Here is a 10,970-nt window from a genome sequence, read left to right as displayed (position 1 = left end):
CTCTCTCTCTCTCTCTCTCTCTCTCTCTCTCTCTCTCTCTCTCTCTCTCTCTCATCTTTTCCTTAAAGGATACTTACTCGGTTTCATTTTTGTTTACTGGCCAAGCTAACACTGTAGCAGATGCCTGTTTTCTTCAGCAACCGGCGTTTAGTTCAACAGCTACGTAGGAACAAGCAGATCATAATATACTATTATTTCTTTTAAAACATGTGGTTTGGGTTTGTGATTATAAAGTAAAAAGTATGTGCTTCCTGCAGAAACATTAAATGTTCTGGTTGACTTTCAAGTCTGGGCCCAATACTAGACGATTCTTTGAACTTCATATGATACTTTTATAAGGTTCTGTCAGGCAAATGTGCACTCCTTGATAATTTGCAAATGCAGTCGTGACTATTGTAAGATTGTGTTAGATATGTGAAATAGAGATTGATTCTTGAAAGCCTTGTGTATTCCTGAAAAGATTACAATTTTTTCCATGCACTTTTTGGATAGCGTAAGTTGCTTATAAGATAAAAATAAACTGTTGCCATCTGGAAAATATTTACTGTGTTCTCAGGATGCTGCAATTGATGAAATAAATCAAACCCCTTGTTAGTAATTTATGAATTGCTTAGACTTTTGTGAGCCAAGACACAAGCTGAGGGCTCCAACACAAGCTTCTTAGTTCTGAGCAGAGCTCTCAGAATTGTTTTAAATCAGTCTGTCTCCCTGTGGAAATGTAAAACCTCCTAACTTTGTCTTGACACGCAAAGGCTTTCTATTGCTTTGTTCCTTCCGTTGTCGTTTGCCTTCTTGAAACTTTGGACTGTATGTTTCCAAGGAAACAATATATTTTCATGGAGCAAGGATTACTTTTTAGTCTTATTGACAAATTGTGGGATATTTTATCTGATTGTACATTTATTCTAATCAAAGTTAGTATTTATATTTTATCTACAAAACTGAAAGCATTTATTTGTAGCACTCAATAGTTGTGAGATATGGTGCTTGTTTTTCTATTTCAATATTGAAGGAAAGGAAAAGTTTCTATGTATTTAGAGTTATATGTGTCTGCCACTGCAGTCATTTTTACATGAGTCTTTCTGGGTATTACTGATTGACATCCACACTTGCAGTTTTGTGGGCATTTAGAAACATGGCTGTATTCCTAAGCTATCATTTTGATACAGTTTAGGCATACATTTTTACAGAGTTCATTTTATTTTACAGCTCATTGTTTGAAATGCATGCCCTATTGAAAGCTTAATTTTGTGATGGCATTTATTGTCCTGCAGCCTGCTTAGTGTGTCCTTTGCAAGTCATTGGACAGACTTTTACATGAGGCATGGTTTTATTTTTACAGTATATTGAAATGAATGTTAAAGATTGTTTTCTTTTTATTTAGTTAAGTTTTACTTAATTAATGCTGAAATTAAAAAGGAGCTGGACATATTTCACATCTATAAATCCAAAATTACATGTGTGACTTTTTCAAAATGTGGGTATTCTTAAGCATATACATTTGATATTCAGAAGCTTGTACAAACTACCCTAGAAAGAATAGTCAAAACTGAGTCATTGTTTTCCTGCTAAGCTTTATTATGTAGTAAAAGACACATCTTTCTTATCTTTTAAAATAAATTATTGATAGTATGAATATATTCTGTAAAAACCAGAACAAGTTAAAACAGAGATACATTTGTACATAAATCATTAAGTTCTGGTTTCCTATAAACACACATGCACATATAAATATACATACACTTACATACCTACTTTGCATCATTTCTTTATCCCCAGTGTTCGACATGATTTTAACTTGTGTGTGTGTGTGTGTGTGTGTGTGTGTCTGTGTGTGTATTTGCTTTGTTTTTATGGAACTGAGGGAAATTTGTAGTAGGGAAAAATAAGACAATGTATATCCACATATTCAATTTCGGACATCATGGAGTGTCTAGTTAGCCAGGAAGCAATTCTCTTATTTATAAAAAGCCGAGTCTTTAGCAACTGTGGTCACATGTGCTGATATATTATTATAAACTTTAACTGACCTAAATCTTGAACAATGTACAAGTTAAAGTTAACTAAACAGCCTTGTCTAAATTAAATATTTAACCAAATACTAAAAGAATACGTACATGCAGCCAGCTAGCAAGCTATTCATAGTTTCAGAGGTATTTTCTTTGTATACAAAAACCTGTCAGACACATCTCCTTGATTTTTCCCATTAAAATCCCTTGTTATTGCATTTTTTTTTTTTTTTGCAGAGTCAGATCCAAGCATAGGACATCATGCAGCTGTGGCTTCATCTCCTTTACCCAGCTCTCCTTGCCTGTTTATCGTTACAGTCCCAATCACCGATGCCCCCTGTCAGAGGTTCTTGTGACACTCTTTGCAACTGTGAAGAAAAAGATGGCATAATGCTAATAAATTGTGAAGAAAAGGGCATCAATAAATTATCCCAAATAAGTGTGCCACCATCACGACCTTTCCAGTTAAGCTTATTAAATAATGGCTTGACAGTGCTTCACACCAATGCCTTTTCTGGGCTTGCCAAAGCGCTCTCAATACATCTTGGATTTAACAACATTGCAGATATTGAGGCTGGTGCATTTAACGGCCTTGGACTTCTTAAGCAACTTCATATCAATCACAATTCTCTGGAAATTCTTAAAGAGGACACTTTCCAGGGTTTGGAAAACCTGGAATTCTTGCAGGCTGATAATAATTTTATTACAATTATTGAACCAAGTGCCTTCAGCAAGCTCAATAGGCTGAAAGTGTTAATTTTAAATGATAATGCTATTGAGAGTCTTCCTCCAAACATATTTCGATTTGTTCCTTTAACCCATCTAGATCTTCGTGGAAATCAGTTGCAAACATTGCCTTATGTTGGTTTTTTGGAACATATTGGACGGATACTGGATCTCCAGTTGGAGGACAATAAGTGGGCCTGTAATTGTGAATTATTGCAGCTAAAGAACTGGTTGGAAAACATGCCTCCACAGTCCATAATTGGTGACGTTGTGTGTAACAGTCCTCCAGTTTTCAAAGGGAGCATACTGAGTCGCCTGAAAAAGGAATCGATGTGTCCTACTCCACCAGTGTATGAAGAACATGAAGATCCATCGGGATCTTTGCTGGCCATAACATCTTCAAGTGACAGCCGCCTATCATCCAAGAATACATCCGTTTCAAAACAACCTACCAAAGCCCCAGGCTTGATACCTTATCTGACAAAGCCATCCACTCAACTTCCAATACCATACTGTCCTATTCCTTGCAACTGCAAAGTCCTCTCTCCATCGGGACTTCTAATCCACTGTCAAGAGCGCAATATTGAAAGCTTGTCAGATCTGCAGCCTCCTCCACAAAATCCTAGAAAGCTGATTCTTGCGGGCAATATTATTCATACCTTAGTGAAGTCTGATCTGATGGAATACTTCACTTTGGAAATGCTTCACTTGGGAAACAATCGTATTGAAGTTCTTGAAGAAGGATCATTTATGAATCTAACAAGACTACAGAAGCTCTATCTCAACGGTAATCATCTAACCAAACTGAATAAAGGCATGTTCCTTGGTCTTCACAGCCTTGAGTATTTGTATCTTGAATATAATGCAGTAAAGGAAATATTGCCAGAGACCTTTAACACAATGCCTAAACTGAAAGTTCTTTATTTAAATAACAACCTCCTTCAAGTTTTACCACCACATATTTTTCTAGGTGTTCCTCTAACTAGAGTCAATCTTAAAACAAACCAATTCACTCATTTACCTGTAAGTAATATCTTAGATGACCTTGACTCATTGGTCCAGATTGACCTTGAGGATAACCCCTGGGACTGTTCCTGTGACCTAGTTGGATTGCAACAATGGTTGCACAAGCTTGGCAAAAACACCATGACAGATGATATCCTCTGCACGTCCCCAGGGCATCTTGACAAAAAGGAACTAAAGGCCCTCAACAGTGAACTTCTGTGCCCTGGTTTAGTGAATAATCCTTCCTTGCCAACTCAGACAAGCTACATCATGGTGACTTCTCCCACAACAGACACAGATACAGCTGGTACCATTTTAAGTTCTCTCACTGATGCTGTCCCTCTGTCAGTTTTAATATTAGGACTTTTGATTGTGTTCCTAACTATTGTCTTCTGTGCTGCGGGGATTGTGGTCCTTGTCCTCCACCGTAGGAGAAGATATAAAAAGAAAAAAGGAGATGAGCAAGTGAGAGAGAACAGTCCTGTACACTTGCATTACAGCATGTATGGTCATAAAACAACTCACCACACGACAGAAAGACCCTCTGCCTCTCTCTATGAGCAGCATATGGTGAGCCCCATGGTCCATGTCTACAGAAGTCCATCCTTTGGTCCTAAGCATTTGGAAGAAGTTGAAGAAAGGAATGATAAAGAAGGAACTGATGCGAAACCTCTTCAGAGGAGCCTCTTAGAACGGGAAAATCATTCACCACTTACAGGTTCAAGTATGAAATACAAAACTACAGATCATTCACCAGATTTTTTATCCTTTCAGGATGCAAGTTCTTTATATAGGAACATTTTGGAGAAAGAAAGGGAACTTCAGCAACTGGGCATCACTGAGTACCTAAGAAAAAACATTGCTCAGCTCCAGTCAGATGTGGAAGTCAACTATCCTGGAGCCCATGAGGAACTGAAATTAATGGAGACATTGATGTACTCACGGCCGAGGAAGGTGTTGGTGGAGCAGACTAAAAATGAGTATTTTGAGCTTAAAGCTAACTTGCATGCTGAACCTGACTATTTAGAAGTCTTGGAGCAGCAAACATAGATGGGTTCTTTGTGGGCTTTCACAGAAATACTGTGATTCTATTTTAAAGTCCACACCTTGGAAATAAGTGCCTTACATGAGTGTCATCCATCAAAACTCAATACAGTAGGAATCCTGTGGGAGATAAAAAAGAAGAAAGTGAAACTCAGGGATCATTGAGGAAGCCATGGCATTATCTTCAGGCAATTTTGCCTGTTCCAAACAAAAGATGTCCTTGCATATAACTGATGTAAGGATTATAGTAGTGTTTCTCCCTATGTTTAAAAGTATTTCATAGAATTCCTCTTAAGCACCTAAAGGGTTGGTCATCTAAATAGCTTCAGTTTTCTGGAATACTTTATCCATGGCTGAATAAAATTGGATTTTATCAGTTAAGAATATAACTGTAGATATAAATATATATAGTATGAATGAGATGTATTCATAACCAATACATGTCAGAAATACACATTGTAAAACACACTAAATTTTCTCACAATAAATACAAAGGGAACTGGAAGTCAAATTTACAAATGGCAATAGCAAATACAAAATGTAAATCTGTAATTATGTGGGCCATTAATGATTCATGGTTTTCAACAAAGGATGAATAAATAAATGCCAGTTGCAAGATTTCTGAATGAAAACACAGACGACAAATAGTTCATGTGGGATAAATAAGCAAACGTGTTAGTTTTCTCTACACATTTTGTGAGGGTGTTCTTGGTGTAAAGCTGCTGTGAACTAAGGTATGTCATTTATGTTAAACGTTCTATTCTTGGGATAATTTTTCAAATGCTACTGAGATTATACTGTATATATGATTAGAACATTTAGTGAATTCTCTTCCTTTCATAGTATTAATCATTTGTACAACTGGATGACAATGATAGATAAATGGCTTTTGTGGCAAGTAATTCAAATGTATAAAATGAATAGTAAAGATTATTTTATTTTTGTTGACATACACTGATAGATGCCATAGATTAGTAGAAAAGGCACTTCTACAGGTAAGTGTTATGAGTTGCCTCAGGAAGAGGGACGATGTAGCTTTATTTTACAGGAAGGTATCACTAGATTTCTATGAACTATTTATTCTGTACAGTTTTGTATATTTTTGGTTCACAAAAAAATAATTATTCTTGGGTGCCTTTTAAGAAAGTTAAAATTACTGATCACTACAATAAAACTAATGAAAACTATTTTCAAATGTGTTTCAATCAATTGCTCTTAGCTGTGATTCAATCATGTCATGATTTTCACCTCAGGATACCCTCTGCAAATAGAAAAAAATAATTCTGTTTGCATGTACACATAAGAACTTTGTCAAACACACACACACAGAGAGAGAGAGAGAGAGAGAGAGAGAGAGAGAGAGAGGAGAAGCTTTAGGGTATTTCATATGAATGACAGCAATAACCAAACTTAAGAGGTTATTTAGTTACTATTCCTAATTTTCATATATTAGCTTCCATTGGGACAAAGCACTCCATCAATGTAACTGAGTTCAGTATTTTAAACTTATTTTACTCTCAGGCTGTTTGAGAGAGAGAGAGAGAGAGAGAGAGAGCATTTTTATAAGGAAGTACTTTATTCATGTACTTAACAATATATCTAAGCAATGTCTGAGTGTTCTACCAGGTGTTTCATCTTTCACTACTCATATTTTTTTCCCCTAATGTCAATCCTGGAAGGCTTGTTCCCAAAGGTTTGAAGACTAGATCTAAGTCTTGAGCATAATCACATTCAATAGATTTAAATTGTAAATTATTTCTTACATGAATAAAATTCATACTTTAAATCTTCATTTTAAATCAACTTCTCTTCATTAATTTCCTGAAATCGGAAAGATCCATATGCTTTTGTTTTTATAATGTAACAATTTTTAGTTAAATGCATGTAAATAAAGAACACTTTATATTTATGGAGAAAATTTACTCAGTATAGCAATCAATAATCTCTAGAAGGATACACTACACATTGAAAAAAAGAATGAAGTTTTATTTAGATTAGAAAATATGTTATCATATTTCTCCTACTCAGTTGAGTTTCTGCCAATATTTTTATCCTAATCATATTCATAGCAAGATCTTAAAAGTTTCCATGCCTTAGGGACCTTTGGAGTGGATCCATGCATGCAAGAATATACATGCATGAAAAAAAACCATGCATTTAGGAATGCACTTCTCTTTTCAGTGGAGTAACATTTTTACATCTGTGTGTATTCCATTGTTCAAGTTAATGGTCTCAACTTTTTAACCTACAGTCAAGAGGACCCAAGTTTTTTTTTTGTGAAATCATTTAAGTATAGGCCTCAAGTTATAGATATCCCAATTATTACAGACAGTAAAATAAACCTGCATATAACTTAAAGGACATGCCAATCACCATAGTTTCCAAAGAGTACAGTGTTTTAAGTTATTAAAGATTTCTTTCATAAGTGAATATTAATTTATGATTTATTTTCCTACTAAATATTGATTATTGATACTACCTTCAATGAGTTTTTATGATCTGTGAGTATCTTCCAAATCTTTGATTAATTTACTTTGATTTAGTATTCTTATTCCTAGTAAATAAAAAAAAACTGTTGCATTATTTCTTCAAGAAATTGATTTGGTCTTTAGAGCTAATAGAGTCACCCAGAAGTACAATTCTTATTTCAGTACTTTCATCTTTACCATATAAATTGATCACCTAAAAACATTTACTTATATAAGGTTAACTTCTTGTTTCAATCAAATTATTCTAGTTTTGTTTTTTATCTCCATATATCTTGAGTCATGTACAGAAATTGAATTTCTGTAATGTACTGACAGTAGTTTAATATTCCAACATCAATATTTTTAATCCTATCATAATCTGTTACATGCAAGTTATATATAAGATTTATATGAAAAGTTACATTAATCAGTAAATAACATGTTATTTCTTGTAAATTTAAGACAGTGTCTTTGCACATTTCCATTGAACTCCACCATGGGATGGAAATTTTAAAATCTTTAGAAGAAATAATTATATCAATGATGTTGCTTTTTCACAATCAACCTTCTGGAGGGAGAAAGCCTCGTTTACTGACATCACGTTAAGCAAACTGAAGAGTCATCTAAGCTGCCTTAAAATTCCTTGATGCCTCAGCCAACTAATTCCAAAGGCTTGGGATTTGAAGCAGGACTGAAAGTGTGACATATATAAACCCTTTTTCATTAACACGACACTTTAGAGTAATGGGTTATAACACTGCATAAAACAGGACTTTGCTATCAACCTATATATTGATATCTATTTATTGAAGTACATATATGTGATCTCTACTTGGTCAAATATATATGTATGTGTGGCATCTTAATTGATTAAATATATACTCAGTGAGATGTATAAAATTGCTTTACAATCTGTATTTGGAACTATATATAGATGGTATTGATAGTCTCACTAGACTTGCAATCTAATTGAACTAGTTTCTTTTGACAAAACCAAAATAATTTTGAAATAATCAAAAACGCCTTGAAAGAGGAGACTAACAATTAACTGGCGTTTTAATCACATATTATTTTGCATGCAAAAAATATCCACAGAATTTTCAAAGAGTTCTTCAAACATTTGATTGTTTATGAAATGAACATGAGATAACAATCTTTCCTTGAAAAGAAAATTGTTTGTGTCTCTACAAATACTATTCAAAATGTGTGAAGGATCCTCTCTCTTTTTCTTGCCCCTTGAATTCTTGTTCAAAATGACAAGATTTTGATGTAAACGGAAAGATCTGGATCTTGCTGGTTCTACCTCAGCCAGAGGCCTTACACCAGGGAGACAAATAAAAAAGTAATCTGATGAGCAAGGAATAAACATATGATTAAAAACACCGAATTCAAAATTCTATTTTTCTTTCTAATTTTTCAAATATTGAAATATTCTACTGAGTTTATATCTGAAAATATGACTCAAACATAGTACAATCTAATGTTTACCTGGAATCATAATAATTATAACTTCAAATTATGTTGTTTAATGACTAATCATTTATGGAAATTACATTTTTAAGCATTATGGATGGTATTATTTATTGAAGGTGTGTGTTTAAGTTAATTGTATGCTTATATGTTTATAACAGGGGAGATAGCCAGCTGTGAACTTCTCTTCTAGCTACTTTGAAAGTGTAATCAAATAGACAAATAGTCTCCTGTTGCTAAATGTCTCTCAGCAGATCAGTGAGTGAAGACAGAAACAATTCAAAACAACAAATTAGAGGCATATGCTGCTGTACTTCTGACAAAAATTATTTAAAATTTGGCATGTTTAAAATAGAGGACTTTTGTTGCAAATTTTAAAACATGGAAAGCCAGAAGTCTTGACCTCATCATATAATACTTTTCTCTTAATTTCCTTTAGTGTTTTGTTTGCTTTTTTCTTTGTTTGGTTTTTGAGACGTGGTTTCTCTGTAGCTTTGGATCCTGTCCTGGAACTAGCTCCTGTAGACCAGGCTGGCCTTGAGTTTACAGAGATCTGCTTGCCTCTGCCTCCTGAGTGCTGGGATTAAACGTGTGCACAAGCAGTGCACGGCTTCTTTGTTCTTTTGTTTTTCTATCCAAGAGAAACTTTGTTATTGAAAGATTGATAAAAACTTAAGTGATTCTCCTATGTAAAAATCTCTGAGAAACTAAATCTCACTTCATTAAGAAAGTATAAACAAAATGATCATGTTCTTGAATTTATTTGATTGTAATAGACTTCACTGTCTGGAAGGAAATCACCATTACTTACATATGTTGATTATTTTTAATTCTTCTTGGTGTTCTGAGGAATGAAACACACAGAAGTCCTTGTTATCTTATATCAATCATAAGTTTCTATAGCAACATAAAGAAGCCAGTTCTCATTAAACTGCAGCACATTACTAATCCTTGGGAAATCAGAATAGTAGAAATGCTACATGGTTCCATTCACTAAAAATTAATGTTCAGATATGAGTAGTCTCTACCCTTCAGACTGCAAAAACAAAACTATGGATTATGGCACAGCAAACAAAAGATGATAAATCACAGCACAGTCTCTATGCATCTGGAGCTCTTCAATGTTAGCAACTTTTTAATTGTAAAGGAGTAAATAAACTGACTTCGACCAGTGGATCTTAACTTTCCCAATGCTGAGACATGTGAATATTTAAATATTTAAATATTTTAGTGCACATGAGGATTTTAACTCCTTACTTCAATTTACACTATTCATGCCCTTCATCTCTCCATGATAATTTGTATAAATTAGAGTAAATACCATGGTCAACGACTTGTATCGGTAGATAAATTACCTGCTAGGCAAGCATGACAATCTATGTTTAGTTCTCTGAAGCGAACAAAACAACAACAAAATAGCTGGGAGTAGCATTGTACTGATACAGCAGATCCACAAAAGTCACTGGCTAGCCAGCCTAGTCAAATCAATGATCTTCAGGCTTAGCAAAAGCTCACCCCAGAAAATAAAGTTGGAGGGAAATTGAAGAAAATCTTTGAATGTGGATTTCAGGCCTCCACATATGCATGCTCACCCGCGCCCCACACTGACCCAGCAAGTACTCTTACACACATACATAAATATCATTATGTCAGTAAGTGTACCATTTAAATGCTATAATTGTACTTTATAGAACCATTGGGTTTTTTTTTTTTTCAATTTCTGTAGATGTTATTTTCAAAAAAGTTTGGGGCTTCATAGCAAACTGATCAAATAGTATAGCTTTATGTTGACTGAGGTTTCTGTCCTGCCAGGTTCCGGCAATCATTAAGTCCAAAGAAATCAAACAGAGGTCTATATTAACTATAAACTGACTGGTCTAGCATCTGGGGCTTCTTTTTAACTCTTATAACTTATATTAGCCCATAATTCTCATCTGTGTTAACCATGTGGCTTGGTACCTTTTTCAGCAAGGCAACACCTTGTTTGCTCTGTCTGGCTTCCCCTCGTTGTGACGACTGCAGACTGAAACTTTTCTCTTCCCAGAATTCTCATTGCCCTGCCTCTATTTCCTGCCTGGTCACCCTGCCTATACTTTCTGTCTGGCTACTGGCCAATCCTCACAGCAGCTTTCTGTCATACAAATATAACCTTTCCCACAGTAACACATAAGAAAAGAGACAGGTATTGCAACCAATTAGTGTATTACAATTGTTTTCAGCTGATATTTATAGTTTACATAAGTAATGT

The 10,970-nt window shown here is 34.6% G+C and overlaps 1 protein-coding gene across 1 annotated transcript in view; it reads left to right on the top strand.

Annotated features, from left to right (window-relative positions):
• The window catches only part of Slitrk6 (SLIT and NTRK like family member 6), a 6,724-nt gene extending 699 nt beyond the window's left edge, over positions 1-6,025 (top strand). Inside the window, exon 2 of the mRNA XM_005355653.3 lies at positions 2,247-6,025. Coding sequence (XP_005355710.1) covers positions 2,271-4,790 — 2,520 coding nt within the window. The 5' untranslated portion in view covers positions 2,247-2,270 and the 3' untranslated portion in view covers positions 4,791-6,025. The remainder of the gene's footprint in view (positions 1-2,246) is intronic.
• Positions 6,026-10,970: the final 4,945 nt, after the last annotated feature.

This window comes from Microtus ochrogaster, chromosome 17 (assembly GCF_000317375.1).
Source record: "Microtus ochrogaster isolate Prairie Vole_2 chromosome 17, MicOch1.0, whole genome shotgun sequence".
In the NCBI taxonomy this organism is placed as follows: Eukaryota; Metazoa; Chordata; class Mammalia; order Rodentia; family Cricetidae; genus Microtus; species Microtus ochrogaster.
Note: the sequence above shows the minus strand (reverse complement) of the source record. Positions and strands in the feature narration are given on the sequence as shown.